Source organism: Typopeltis vanoorti, chromosome 13, assembly GCF_054136105.1.
Source record: "Typopeltis vanoorti isolate ZY-2024b chromosome 13, IOZ_Tvanoo_1.0, whole genome shotgun sequence".
Classification (NCBI taxonomy): Eukaryota; Metazoa; Arthropoda; class Arachnida; order Uropygi; family Thelyphonidae; genus Typopeltis; species Typopeltis vanoorti.
This window is the reverse complement of record NC_143561.1, coordinates 42,423,319-42,439,779: the sequence shown is the minus strand read 5'-3', so window position 1 is coordinate 42,439,779 and position 16,461 is coordinate 42,423,319. Positions and strand designations below refer to the sequence as shown.

At 34.8% G+C, this 16,461-nt stretch overlaps 1 protein-coding gene across 1 annotated transcript in view; it reads right to left on the bottom strand.

Moving 5' to 3' along the window:
- Naa15-16 (N-alpha-acetyltransferase 15/16) overlaps nt 1-16,461 on the bottom strand; it is a 396,961-nt gene that overhangs the window by 290,830 nt on the left and 89,670 nt on the right. Inside the window, exon 8 of the mRNA XM_090403132.1 lies at nt 8,352-8,471. Coding sequence (XP_090259258.1) covers nt 8,352-8,471 — 120 coding nt within the window. The remainder of the gene's footprint in view (nt 1-8,351; nt 8,472-16,461) is intronic.

Sequence of the window (16,461 nt, the reverse complement as noted above, 5' to 3'; positions counted from 1 at the left end):
AATAACAGAGGGGATAATGTACATCCTTGTCTCACACCAGATTTAACATTAAACCATCTTCCTGAACTTCCTTCAATTCTAACTGCTGACTCACAACTCAAATAAAGACTAAGTATTGCTTGATATAATGCCCCATTGACACCATATAACTGCAGCGTATTGAATAGCTTCTCTCTTGGCACCTTGTCATATGCCTTTTCCAAATCGACAAAACTTAAATACAGATCTTTGTTATATTCCCATGCTTTCTCGACTATTTGTCGTAAAGTGAAGATCTGATCCTGACAGCCTCTATTTGGCCTGAATCCAGCTTGTTCTTCACCAAGCTTTTCTTCCACAATTCTTCTCAACCGTTTCTCAAGTATACTTGCATAGATCTTGCCAGGAACACTCAGTAGGGAAATACCTCTGTAATTCTCACATTCAGTCTTATTTCCCTTTTTATATATGGGTACTATGAGAGCTTTACTCCAATCATCGGGAATTCGTCCCTCTGTCCAGGCTTTCTGAACTATGCAGTGCAGCCACTGTAAGACTCTTATACCACCATACTTCAGCATTTCTGGTCGAATATCATCTACTCCTGCTGCCTTTCCACATTTCAAGCCTTTGATGGCTTTTTCTACTTCAAGTATGGATATGTATTCCTGACTGCATGCCTGGTCAGTGTTTTTTATCACTGTGCTGTCATCACTGCTTGTTTCATTTAGCAGTTTTTCAAAGTAATTACTCCATACTTCAAGGATATCTTTTTCTCCTGTTTTCATTTCACCTTTATCATCTCTAATTCCTTTTACAGCACACTTTCCTCCATTCCTAAGCTTCTTCAACAACCTCCAGAATATTTTGCCACCTTCTTGATATTTATTTTCTATATTCTTGCCAAAGTCCTCCCATGACTTTTGTTTAGCCAGTTTTACACACTGTTTAGCTTTCTTACATTTGTCTCTGTATTCTGTAAGAGTAAAAGCTGACTTATTTGCCAGGAACTTTTGATATGCTTTCTTCTTTTCCTTCACTGCCTCTTTAACTTCCTGTGTCCACCAGGGAGTTCTGATTTTTTTATCCTTGCAGACAACCTCACCACATGCCTCTCTGGCAGAATCAATCAATGTTTTCTTCAGAGTTTGCCACTGAATCTCCAAAGTTTGATTCCTGTTCTCAAACTCTTTCATTTTCTTTTCAATAATATTTCTGTATTTTAGTCTACAGTTCACATCTGAGAGCTGCTCAACTTTTATTCGCTTTAAAACTTTCTTACATGTTATTCTTTTCAATATGAAATTCAATTTTATCCTGCTCAAGACTAAATAGTGATCACTTCCAATTTCAAATCCTCTGTACACTCTGGTGTCCTGCACCAGGGAGAAAACATCACTATCAACAATAACATAGTCAATGAGACTTTTCTTATTCCTAGCCTCTTCTCTCCATGTGAATTTGTGCACATTTTTATGTTGGAACATGGTGTTAGTAATAACCAGTCCATGTCCTGAGCAGAAATCCAACAGATATTTGCCATTATTATTAGCTTTGCTCTTTTCTCCAAATTTTCCCAAAATATTTTTGTATGTCGCACAATCATTTCCTACTCTACTATTTAGATCCCCAACAAGGACCAACTTTTCCTTTTTCATTGTGTCAGTTGCTTTTTCTAAAGCCTCAAAAAATTCCTCTACTTCTACCTTAGTAGAACATTCTGTGGGACCATAGGCACAAATAAGTCTCATTGTCCAGTTCCCCATTCTCATATTTGCCCACATTACTCTACTTGAGACTGACTGCCATTCAAGAAGATTAGCCTCGTATTTTGTGTTGAATACTATGGCTACTCCTTCTTTTCCTTGATTGTCATTGCCTGAATATAACATTTTGTATTTATTGCTCAGAAAGATCTCACCAGTTTTGGTCTTTTTTGTTTCAGTCACCCCTGTTATGTCGATCTGGTACTTATCTAATTCCTCAGCTAGCTCCATTTCTTTGCCATTCAGGCTTCTTACGTTGACAGTACCGATCTTTAACTCTGGTGATGTTGAGTTGGGGTTTGTTTTCATATTTGCTGTAAGTCAATGGTTAAAAATGAAGGAAATATAGGAAGATGGTTTGATGTAAACTCCAGTGTAAGACAAAAGTTCACATTATCGCCATTCTCATTCATCACCTATATGGATTGCATTATGAAAGAAAGTGGCATTAAACCTGACATCAGAATTGGAGACAGGAAACTTAGCTCTTTGCTTTATGCAGATGATGTTTTACTCCTAACCAAATCCAGTGCAAGTCTCCAAGTTCTCAAAATTGAATAACAGCTGTAACAAATTTGGCATGGAAATTAGCAATAAAAAGACAAAAAGTAAAAAATATGCAAGAACAAAGAAACTTTTGCTGTATTCTTAATGGAGATGTTGAAAGTGATGTGAAGTCATACCACCTTTACCACGAGTTACCCCAGTTCTGAAAATACTTCAGACAGAAACTTTGTTTGCTTATACTTGGAAAAAGGATTAAACCAAGTATATAATTTCTTGGTATCTTTAATTTATAGTATAACCAAATGGAAAAACTTTCAACAACCATCTATCTCTAATCCAGAGTTTTTTAATAATAAGGTGTGACACCTTTTGGCAACTTGTATATGGAAATATGACTTCTGCATTGCTTCAACCTTGGCATTACTTCTGGGTCTGACTACCACTGATGAGACCTCAATAAAGGTCGAAACTGGTCTGGGCAGTGACCTGACCCTTCCCATAATGCATAGCATTATACATGTCTACAAGGAGATGTGCTTTGCATTATGGGATAACAAAGCAAGTGATATGAAGTCATACCACCTTTACGAGTTGCCCCAGTCTTGAAAAAACTTCAGGTGAAAACTATGTTTGCTTACACTTGTATAAAGGATTAAACCAAGTATATAATTTCTTGGTATCTTTAATTTCTTAATGGAGAACCTATAAAACAAGTAAGTAAATATTTCAGCTATTTAGGCACAGTTTTTAGTGAAGATGGCATATTAAATATGGAAATAGAAATGTGAAAAGTAAAGTGGTATGGTGGAGAGCAACCTGAACAAATGTATATAGAATAAGAGAGGAAATTAGCCCCAATACTAAACTGGTAGTGTACAAAACAGTGTTCAGACCAGTTTTAAGTTATGGATCTGAGAGATGAGTTAGAAATAAAACACTTGATCAAAGACTAAAGACCACAGACATGACAGTTCTGAGAAAAATTAGGGAACTGAATAGATGACATTGCTAGCATTCAAGAATGTGTGAACAGATCTAACTAAGATGGTATGGTCATTTAAATAGAATGGCAGAGGAAAGGTTAGCATAACAGGTGTTTGGTGCTAAGATGGCAGGAAAAAAAAACCCAAATGGAAACCAAGATCTATGCGGGTTGATTCAGTCAGAGGTGGCCTAGAACAGCACTTCCCAAACTATGGGCCGTAGGTTTTGTTGAGGGGCGTGAAATAATGAAAACAAATTTAAAATGTTTTAAATTTGTTTAAGATTAAGTAGATTTTTTTTTATTTTAAAAGAAACATATTTAACTTTTATTATTTATTATTTCTTTTTTGTTATTTTTTATATTTTAATGGAAAAATTCACACATTGGTGTTGGTTCACAAACTTTGCTTCCTGCATATTTCGGCGCTTAATGAATATTAGTAAATATTGCTTATTCATATGTTTCATTTCAAAGCAGTGGTTAATTGTATTTACTTCGAATGCTCTCCAGGGAAGCTCCAAATCTTCCTGTCCCTTTCATCACGCATTCATAATCAGGGACTGTTGATATTGACTTTATATACATATCAAAACTCGTTTTATATTATCACTGTCATCCGAGCTAGTTTTCTGTTACCAATAAAAGTGTCGCATATACTTCACACATGAAAAAAAAAGCTTGAACAAGTTCATGTGGGGAGATAGTAACTCGCTTGTAGTGGTAAACAACATGCCCTCCCTAACAGCCACTATACTGCAGAGGCAATAAAAACAAGTACTTTTATTATGCCAGTGAATAAGGTATGAGGAGTCTGTGTAATATATTTCTCAACAAATAGTGCAATTAGAGACAACTGGGGTAAAAACACACTAATTAATGAATCACATGTCCCCTCATACAGAAACTATGCTGTATAGACTGAAACAAAACCATATGTTGCATGGACAAACACAGTATATAACTAAAAACTATTGTTATTAATTAGATGTGTGTGAGTTCGATTTCCCAAGGTAGCAATAAAATTCAACCGAATGTGTTAAAATTTGTAAAAGTGTTAAAACTAAGTAATATATATATATATATATATATATATAATGAATGTTATGGCAGTTTCACATATGGAATTCGGTTGAAGAGAGTTAGCATTTCAACTCAATTGTCAGCTATGCTTTTATCTTTCGGTTGCGCGATCTTTTGTAAATATCGCACCAATCATATGCACGTTTTAATAACCTGCCTTTGCTGTCTGTTTCGTGTCAGGCTTAATTACCTTAAAGGGAGAAAAGTCACAAAAGAGAAAAATGTTCCTGGTCCGGGGATTCCCATATTCAGGTAATATTCACTAATTTCATGTTATTATTCTGTGGTGTGCCAGTATTGGTAAGTGGTGATATTATTTGATCTATTCTACGTTAAAAAATTTAACCCTGAGATGGATAAGTGGCTGATAAAAAATAAAAAAAATTCCCGCGAACAATCAAAATAAGCAGAAACACTCAAAAAAAGGACAGTATTTCATATTTTACCAGAACAGCCCACATCGTCTTCAGAATCAAACGGTAAGAGGCAAAAAATGTAATATATGCATTTGATTTTTGCAATATTCGCTGTGTATGTTTTGTATTGAATATAAATATTATAATAATATATCTCTCTATTATGATTTTTTTTCGAGAGGGGCCGTGAAATATTTTAATATTTGCAAAGGGGGCCCTGACATCCAGAAGTTTGGGAAGCACAGGCCTAGAAGACCAAAATATGAGATATGACAACCATAGATGGCAACACTATCGGCAAGATTTTTTTTTTTCTAAGTTGGAACATCTGTCATAAGCATCCATGTGAAATTGCAAGTCATTCTATCAAGTAGTTTCTTTTATACAGCTGTCTGAAGCAAAAGTGTTATCTGTACCTGTCCCTTGAAATGGACAAAATTGAGTATTGTGGTTATAAAATTCTTTGTAAAAGAAGGTTTAACGCCAAAAGAAATTCATTTGAAGTTCATAAAAGTTTATGGGCACTCTTCTCCTTTGTTTTCGACAATTAAGAAATGGGCTGCTGAGTATAAACGTGGGTGTACCAGCCTTGAAGATGATCCATGTGAAGGACATCCAAAAAGTGTAACAACACCAGAAATCATTGATCAAGTGCACGATATAGTATTGGATGACCGGTGAATCAAAGTGCATTAAATTGCTGAGACTATAGGCATTTCAAAAGAACGTGTAGGATATATAAGACTATTACACTTTTTTATAAAATCTTTATCAAGTAGCTCTATTTTTATCTTCCTACATGTTTCGCCAATCTGTTTCTATTGGCATCCTCAGGGAATACAAATCAGTAAGCACAAAATGAAGGTTACAGACTAGGTTATAACCGATGGTTCTAAATCATACAAAAATTGGTATTGTGCGTGACAATGTGCGTGTCTCGTTAACGTGATTTATTCGTGATGACTCAACTATCCAAGTATCTTGCGAAGATTTTACAACAACACATTCACGTCTCGGATACTTATATTAAAAACTCAAAACATTTTATAGATAAAATAAAAAACATCCCTATTTTTGAAGAGGATATACTAGCAAGCCTGGACATCACATCTCAGTTTACTAACGTTCCAGTGGTTGAAGTCATCAACATCTTAGACAAATTGTTCCCAAGAAACATCACTACTTTGTTCAATCACTGTTTAACTTCTAACTATTTCATTTGGCAAGAAATGATCTACAAACAACTCACTGGATTAGCTATGGGTAGCCCCCTCTCACCTCCTTGTGCTGACTTATTCATGGAAGATCTAGAAAAAAATCTTAACCCAGATCTTTCCAAAACCGAAAATTTGGTACAGATATGTAGATGACATCTTTATCATTTGGGATCATACAAAAGAAGAACTAATGAATTACCTCAACCAAATCAATAGTTTCCACAATACCATCAAATTCACATTAGAAATGGAAAAAGATAAAAAACTGCCATTCCTTGACATTTTAATAAAGAAACAATCCAATAATAGTATCAACCTATCTGTATACAGAAAACCTACAAATACTGGACGTTACCTCCATTTCAACTCAGCTCATCACATAGCTCAGAAACTTAGCATTATCCATAGTCTCAAGAAAAGAGCTATACAGTATACGACAGATAAGGATGACCTACTAACGGAATTAACCACAATATCCAGAGAACTTTCTTTAAATGGTTACCTAAAAGACTCTATAACAAGATTCTATTTACTGATATACCACATCGACAACGTGATGACGTCCAATACATCAGTACAATTACAATTCCTTTTGTCAACAACCTTTCCAAAAAATTAGCTAACCTTTTAAAACCATACAAGATCAGAGTGGCATTCAAACCAATCAATACTATTCGGAAATTTTTAAGATCACCGAAAGATCCTCACCCATTCTACAAATACTCTGGAATATATAATATTCCTTGCTCATGTGGTATTAGTTACGTAGGTCAGACATCTAGAAGCTTCGAAACGAGAAAGAAAGAACACATAGGATATGTCAGAAATAACAGACAAGACATTACAGGCCTTTCATGCCACTTTGCCTCTACTAACCATCACATTGAGTGGGATAAGAGCCTTATGCCATACATAGAAGATAACTACCATTCAAGAACCTTTAAAGAAGCAGATACAGTCGTCCGTAAAACTGAAAACCTAAACAAGAATCAAGGTCTAATTTTACCAGAAATTTGGAAAACTTTTATCAGATCATTAAATATCAAAGAAATGAACTTTCATAACAATTACGTCATGAGTCATCACGAATAAATCACGTTAACAAGACACGCACATTGTCACGCACAATACCAATTTTTGTATGATTTAGAACCATCGGTTATAACCTAGTCTGTAACCTTCATTTTGTGCTTACTGATTTGTATTCCCTGAGGATGCCAATAGAAACAGATTGGCGAAACATGTAGGAGGATAAAAATAAAGCTACTTGATAAAGATTTTATAAAAAAGTGTAATAGTCTTATGAATAATTGTCAAGAAAAAATTCAACATAATGAACAGGATCGACGTGTAGGATATATTTTGCATGAAGAATTGCAAATGAAAAAGCTTTGTGCAAGACAGGTGCCTGCCTTGCTCACAGCAGATCAAAAATGCACTCGCATGAAAATCTCTGAACAGTGCTTGGAGCGTTTTAACAAGAATAAAACTGATTCACCATTACACACACACCAGAATCCAAACAGCAGTCAAAACAGCAAATAGAAGCCAGTTATTCAGTGCCAAAGAAGACAAAGTCTGTTCCATCAGCAGGAAAGGTCATGGCATTGGTGTTTTGGGATGCTAAAGGCATTTTGTTTATTAATTATCTTGAAAAGGGTAAAACAATAACTGGGGAATATTATTCCGATCTTTTAATCAGATTTGACGAAAAAATTCGTGACAAAAGACCCAGTTTGCAGAAGAAAAAAATCATCTTTCATCAGGACAATGCACCTGCCCACAAAGGTTTTGACAATGGGAAAATTAAGGGATCTGCACTATGAATTTTGGAACATCCACCCTATTCCCCAGATTTGGCTCCCTCTGACTTCTATCTCTTCCCACAACTAAAACTCTTCCTCGCTGGTCAGCGTTTTTCTTCGAATCAAGAGGTGATTGCAGCTACAGAGGAGTATTTTGCAGATCTTACTGAGAACCACTACAGGGAAGGGATAATGGCACTGGAGCATCGCTGGAATAAATGTATTAGTCTCAAGAGAGAGATTATGTTGAAAAATAAAAATAATTTTGAAATTATAAATTTGTTTTTTCATTGTTAGGCCGAGAACTTTTCAGGCCAATCTCGTACATATCAGGAAATTGATAATGAACTGATGATGATGGTATGATGTAAAAATTATTACGTAATAATAATAATAATCAGTAAACATAACTTACCTTCCTTTTGAAAGGTGTAAAAACTGGTTATTTGTATTTTGATATGCAAGTTTATATTTGTCTACACTGAAATTCATTTAATGCTCTTTTAATAATTTTATGTTTCTGTTTACATTACTTTCCATTGAAAATAAGAGTAGAACTAAATAAAAAAAAGTACTTGATTTGATTGTGTACATACTTGGATGTAGAGCACTTTCAAGTCCTTCATAATATGCACGATTCTCTGGATTCCTATTCAAAAGCTCCCTAAATACCAGTGCAGCTTCTGAAGCTTCTTCTAATTGTAATAATAAATTAGCTGCAAAGATATGAAAATCTAAAATAAAATACTGAAACCATCTTAAAAGAATAGAGGTAAGATTTAAGCAGGGAAAGCAAAATATATCTGATATGGCATGAAATGAAAACAAAATTGTGATATGATTCTTTGCAAGATAATTAACTAGAGCTATTTTCTGTTAATTAACAAAACTTAAACTTAATATTAAACCTGATATCAAAATTGGAGATGTTAATGTCAGCTCTTTGCTTTATGCGGATGATGTTATACTTCTAAATAAATCCGCTACAAGTCTGCAAGATTCTCTGACTAAATTGAATAGCTGTTGTAATAGATATGGTATGAAGGTCAGCAATAAAAAGACAAAGACAATGAAAATAGGCAGAATCATTGAAAATGTCAACTGTGTTGTGAATGGAGAACCTGTGGAACAAGTAAAACATTTTAGCTACTTAGGCACAATTTTTACTGAAGATGGTAAACTAAATATAGAAATAGACAACAGAATCAGCAAAGCTGGTATCGTGGGAAGTCAATTGAATAAATTCATATGGAATAAGAAAGAAATTAGTCGGAACACTAAATTAGCTGTATACAAAACTGTGTTCAAACCAATTTTAACTTATGGATCTGAGAGCTGGGTCAGAAGTAAAACACTTGACCAAAGACTAGAGACCGCAGATATGAGAGTCCTGAGAATGATTAGAGGCGTGAACAGATGGCATCAATGGCAATATCATATTAAAAATGAGGATATTAGGAAAGAACTTGACATTGTCAGCATCCAGGAATGCGTTAGCAGAGCTAATCTCAGATGGTATGGTCACTTAAATAGAATGGGAGAGGAAAGATTAGCAAAACAAGTGTTCTCTGCCAGGTTGGCAGGAAAACGACCCAGAGGAAGACCAAGATATAGGTGGATTGATACGGTACAAAGTGCCTTAGACGATAGAAATATAAGATCTGATAATGTTGGAGTCTTGACAAGTAACAGACTGATTTGGAGGAAAATTGTAGATAGGAAGTTAGTAATGATGTAATTTTTTCATGTAGTACTGTCATATCCTGTACACCCCTTGAGGGTACATGGCAGGATTTGATGATGATGATGATAAACTTAATATTACAACTCAATGTTTTGAAGCACAATGGAATAATATTTAACAAAGATAGTAAAAACTCAAACATCTGAAAAAGATTTAAATTGTTTACTTATTTGTTGTCCAATGTGTGTGTGTGTGTGTGTGTGTGTGTGTGTATATGGTGGTGGTGCGGGGGGGGGGGTATGTCAATCTCTTCTTCTTCTGCAGCTTATCCCACTTAAGTAGGGTTGCTGTTGTTGGTGAGTCTCTTCCACATCCTCTTGTCTTGGGCTATAACCACATTCAAGTTCTTCATCCTCAAGTCCTCCTCTGCCAGCTCCCTCCATCTCTTCTTTGTCCGGCCATGCTTCCTCCTCCCTGCACATCCATCTGCATGATCTTTCTTCCCACATATTCGTCCTCCCTCCTCATCACATGACCAAACCATCACAACTTTGCCTCCTGTATCTTCGCTCCTAAGTCTGTAACTTTTATGTTCCCCTCACACAGTCATTTCTCAGACGATTCTTTCTGGTCACACTGCACATCCACCAAAGCATTCTCATCTCTGCTACCTCCATCCTGCTGATGTTATTTTTCCTCAGGGCCACAGTTTCCATAACTTGGAGATAGAAGTGTTGAAAAAAGTAAATACACCCAATTCTCCATTTATATGGTATATTGGTTCCAGAAAAAATCGTGTAAATGAAAACCGTGTAAAAAATAATACAGTGCATATGAAAAAATAGAAGAATGGTTTCAGATGTGAAAACCCGATACGAACGATAAGTATTTTCAAACAAAACAAAACATACATACATATATATATATATATATACATGCATCATAGCTGATCTCACTACTGTCCTATAGATTTTGCCTTTTAGGTTGATCAGCACCCTCTTATTGCATAGCACTCCAGCCATCTCTCCCCAATTATTCCATCCTGCATCCCACTTCTTTCTCAGCCTCTCCATCCTCATCCTGTTCTAGTATGCCAGGCTCTATTTTTACTTAATGTAGTAAGCATTAATTGACAACATTTCCTTCCAGAGCTCCAGATCTGTCTCCTGGCTGCCATCCACTTTGCAACACATATACTCTGTCTTACTTCTGCTCAGTCTCATACCTCTCTCTTCCAGTTAAGCTTCCACTTCTCTCGATTCTGCGCACAGCACATACAACATTGTCCAATGCACGTCTTCTCTCACCGTGTGTCACCACCTCTATCACAATATTAAACAGGAACAGACTTAATGTTGACCCTTGATGAGCAAGCCAACTGTCACTTGAAAACTTTCTGTCTCTCCCATGCAGGTTTGAACTCTTGTCTTCACATTTCTGTACATCTCTTGCACCAACCTGACATATTTCTCCAGTACCTTCTTCTCCCTCAGTCTCTATGTCGGTCTCCATGTTTACTTAATACTTACATTAAGTAAAAATAGAGCCTAGCATACTGATTTTTGTCCTACTAGCACAAAACTACTTGAGACAAAACATACTCAACAGTTTCAAGTTCAGTGACTTTTAATTAATTAAAACTCAATGAATTTGGATCTTTCAGACTAAATGGTGTAAACCTATTGTATATTAGTATGGGTTAGATGGTAATTCAGAAACCCTAATCTGGAGAACAAACATATACTTATTTTTAACTCACTTCAAACCTCCAAAGTTAGTCAAGGTGGTAGTTTTTCACTGAGCAACTAAAGACATTCACAAACATCCATCTTCAACAGTGGGATATGAACCAAGTAAGTTTACAGACTGTTTATTCATTAAGTAAAGAAAACATAATGGATGTCTATGAATGTCTTTAGATGCTCAGTGCAAATCCATCACCTTGACTAACTTGGAGATAGAAGTTGAAAAAAGTAAATACATCCACTTCTCCATTTACATGGTAGATTGGTTCCAGAAAAAATCATGTAAATGAAAACCATGTAAAAAAGAATACAGTGCATATGAAAAAATAGAAGAATGGTTCCAGATGTGAAAATCCGATACAAACGATAAGTTATTTTCAAATAAAACATATATATATATATATATATATATATATATAAACAGAAATTCTAAAAGGCCCAAATACAGCATGGCATATGGTTATTAGTTAAATTTTATTCGCCGTCACTTTCTGACGGTAGCCACATTCTTTTGTGTGAGACTGGAATTAAATCACTTCCATCACTTAAAATACTTATGAACACTCCTATTCATACTGCAATGGCAAAATGTTTTCTTCAGTAAAAGGAACTAATATAGCACTAATTTCTAATAATTCTGAAGGTTTATTTATTTATTTATTTTACCACGAACTCTGTAATTAATTGTTGAGATCGTGTTTTGACTAGATCTTTGTATAATTCTTCATATCGCAACATACATGACTTCAGTTCACGTTTAAACTGTTCAGCTTGTTCAGTATTTGGATCATGTGTAAGAAAACGACTTTGCAATTTTACTAGCCATTTGAAGCCCTTCATTTAATTAATTCCTGCAGAGAGTAGAATCTCTTCATCATCATACTTTTTTCTTTTTCATCAAGATTCTCAACAATAGCTTCTATTATTTTGTCATCACTAACAGTCTTGTCAATCCTCAATATCTGCAGACAAAAAATCATAAAATCCTTCCCTGCCAACTGTATGTGCTAATCTGATGATATTGAGATATTCAGTTGTATGCAAAGGTACTGGGTTTTCTTTTTCACACATTCTGGTGAAGTTCCTGAAAGGCATGTGGTGAAGTAAGAATGTTAAGGAAGAAGTTCTGAAAAAGAAGAAAATGTACTAAAAGTTCCTAGGAAGTTAGTCAGCATGTCTTCTGAGAAAATGAAGAGAAAAATGTAAGAAAGCAATGCAATGTGTAAAAGTAGCTAAACAAAAGTGTTGGGATTGGTTGTTTAATTGTTTTGGATTTACTGATGAAGCAACTCGAGCTATGAGGTGAGTGTATTGTGTCTGTTAATTGCATGTGTTCTTATATTTGTTTTGCAAAATTCAGTTTTAAAAAGCTCTGATAAATTTTTTGTGTATAGAGAGGATTCAAACCCAGATCTGTTCACCCAAAGGGCATAATCAATACTGAGTAAGCTATGAAGCACAGAACATCATGGGAGCATTTTGATAAGAATACAGAAGATAAATATCAGTAAGGTGGCAACATGACTGGTGTTTGATCCTGAATGGAGAACAAGTAAATTCTTTATTCAGGATTTAACATGATAAATATTACTAATTAAGGAGAGATACCTGCACATCAGCATATAATTATAAAAAATTTCTTTATGTGATAATGTGTAGCCCATATGTGCATGTATTGAAATTTATTCCTGTATAACTGAAATGAGAAGCAGAGAATTTTGTGCCAGAATAGTAAGAATTATGTAAGGGATTTTTTAAGTTATTTGTAAATCCCACTAAGCTGTCTAGTACATTACGAAATTTCCAGAAAGATGATAAGTAGTAATCCGGAATAATCGTTTATAATCTGTACGAGTCGAGTGTAGTGATGGAGGCTGTACCTATGCGGAAAGCGACGTCAGAACGACTACCTGGAATAGGGTAACTTAACAGATTAGAGAGTGTAAGTTTTTTACCCACGAACCCCATCATTCATGCCAAGGGACATGAATGATGGGGTTCGTGGGTAAAAAACACATCAAATAGAGGGCGCCTGAAAGGGTGGATAAAAGACGATGCACAGCATATTACAAGGCTCTATTCTTGAGAATGCTTGAGGATTTCCAAGCGAAGCTGACTGTTACGACGGCCTATGCAGAATCGAGCCTTCGAATAAGGTCCCATCGAGGAGAACAGAGAAAATTTCCAGCGGAGTGGTAGACGGCATGCCACAGTCCGGAAATGATTCAAAGAAAAGCGTAGTGCATCGCCAGATTCAAAAGACGGCTGATAACTATACAGTAAGGAAATCCAGATCTACATGAGATGACGGCATGAAATCTGAAAAGATCCAGTAATGTAAAGAATTTCATTCTATGTTAAAAATCGCTTAGAAGAATAAGAAATTTGTGTGTACTACAAACTGAGGACACTAATAGAGAACTTTTAAGATTGAATTAGTTAAGATCACATCGAACAAAGAAGAATTGTTGATAGGCAGTATTTTGATTGAGAATGGCTAGGCTTGACTAATGAAATTTAGAAGTAAGATGGTTATTGATAGAGTATTAATGAAAGTGTTCAATGCGTTTTCTGTGAATAACTTGTGAAAGGAATTATATCCTAGTCGTGTTATGCTTACACTTAATCTTATCCTTTTGTAATTGAAGGATTTAGCTTACTCAAATTCATTGTTGTGATTTAGTATGAACCTTAACTTAGAGTGAGTTTTGTTCTATTTGAATTTTCTTAACTGTGAATGGTTTGTGCTTTTCCAATAAACATGTTTTGTACCTTATACCTGAGTTTATGCCTGATTACGAATTCAAACCACCACTTATGAAATAGAACCTTTTGGCGGAAAGGAATTAGATATTATTGCTTATATGACTGCTAACTGAATCTGCACAATGCTAGCGTAAGATTAATAATTGTGTGTATCCCTTTAGAATTATTTCCCTGAACAAGAGTCCTTCTGTTATAGGATATTGGCTAGTGCAGCATAAAAATAAATTTTGCCAATATCCGAAAAGGAAATAGTACTGAATTAATATTTTAAGGACACAAGTAGATTAGAAAGCCGGCTATTTAGAGGTAGAAGAAGGTATAATATAGAGAAAGCAACGACATAACAATACATAACACTGGACAATGCTGAAAAAAAGCTTAGAAAATGGAGAAAGAGTAATGTAAAAGAAATCAGAAATGATAAAGGTGTAGAAAACTGAACATTCTGAGATGCCTGGAGTAATTACTTTGAAAGACTGCTAAATGAAAGAAGTGACAAAAACAGTGGTAGAAAATATTCATGAGGAATGTAGTCAGGAGCATATATCAATACTTGACATAGAAAAGACATCAAAAACCTGAAATGTGGAAAGGCAGCTGAAGTGCTAATATTATACCAAAATCTCATATATGGGGGTATAAAAATTTTACAGTTGATGAAACATAATAAATGTGGCAAAATATTCTGAAGCCTATTTAAAAACTTGAAAATGGAGGAAACAGTGTAGAAAGAAGCAGAGAGGATAAACACAACATAAAAACTGAAGACAAATATATTCTGGACATTCAGACCATTTACTTTTGAAAAGTAATTACTCCAAACATTCTATCAAAATTTTACAAAGGCCAACATTCATAATGGCAGGATAGAATGCCTGATTGCAGTGGCTAGGGTGAAACCTCAAAAGCTGATGAAGTTAACATAATGTGGAGTTTTCCAAACTTTGATGAATTCCATTTTTGTCTCCAACAACCAGATCCTCTGCTTCTATGTTTCATATTGATAGGCCCATTAGTAGATCGATATATCCTTCAGCTAAAAGGCCTGAAACCATGAGACTAGAGACAATTATCTGAGTTCATGCCTGGTAACTCGTATCTCATTACTTGAAGGACTGAAGTGATTAAAAACCATGTTTAGACTCAAAAGCAAAACCTAGTTTACTTTTCCTCAATTTCTTCAGAATGCAATAATGTTAATTTTTTACAGTTCAACTTTTCTTAGTAGTAGTGAAAACCGTTTTCTTTGGAGATTTTAATGTTCACAACTCTAACTAGCTTTCCTTTCCCAACTACACTGATCTAGCAGGTAGAGAAGAAAATGTATTTTTTGCTGTCGCCAATAAATATTTCACACTAACTCAGGGTTTCCCAAACTGTGTTCTGCGAGAAATTCTCCTGGAATTTGTCATTTTAGTTTTCTAAGCATTTTTCATGAAAAAATATTTTATAGTGGAAATATTCTGAGGAGAATAATATTCGTGTCAAAAAAAAAGAATATGTCAAAAAGCTCAGACCCAGAACGCTTAATAACATCTGTGTAGCAAATGTCAGTGATCCAGCCGTGTATTTTTAAACGTGGAAATATTCATGAATTATCGTTAATTTTCACACATCGAAACCTTTCAACATTTGGGAAAGGGAATACCGCTGTTTATGACCGGTCACAAAAATTGCCTGCAAATGGATTATAACAATGGGCGGCATATCCTCTGTTCTCAAAACTGAAAGAAATAACATCTGTGTTGCAAATGTTAGTGACCAATCAGCAAGGAATTATAAAGAAAATTTTTCCACTAAAATTGAAGATCAAGGTAATCTGTATCTGGTTCTCAAATCTAGTAATACTGAATACTTTCTTCGCAAGTTCGTATTGTAAGGTGAAAGTTTCGAAACCGTAGTGCCGTGATTTTTTAAAAGTAATAGGCCTGCAGATTTAAATTTTAATATGAATAAGAGACAAGGGACTTTGTTTAATTTTGGTATTAAGAAATCTCTTATTGAAGGTGTTTGTGATGCAAAAGATAGTGAATCATCGACCACCAGCATACAAAGTGATCTCCAGGATGTACAAGAGGAGGAGAAAACTACCAGCACACAGGAGAAAAAGTCATAAGTACTTATAATCTTATAAATTTTTGGTGATCAGAATGGGATATGTCAATGAAAATCAGCACAAATTAATTTAATGATGTTTATGTAAAATTGATGTTTAATTAATTATTAATGATAAATTAATAATAATAAAAATCAGCTAAATTAAGAATTAATTTAGCTGATTTTTATCAGCTAAATTAACAATTAATTTAGTGTTATCAGCTAAATTAATTGTTATTTTAATTATTTTAATTAATTTAAATTAATTGTTCACCGAATTTCTCTATCCTCTTAGAGAAATTCGGTGAATCCCAAGTAGTTGCACTCGATATCTCCAAAGCCTTTGACCGAGTCTGGCACAAAGGCTTACTAAGCAAACTCTCATCATTTGGACTGCCTCAGGACTTCTGCAGA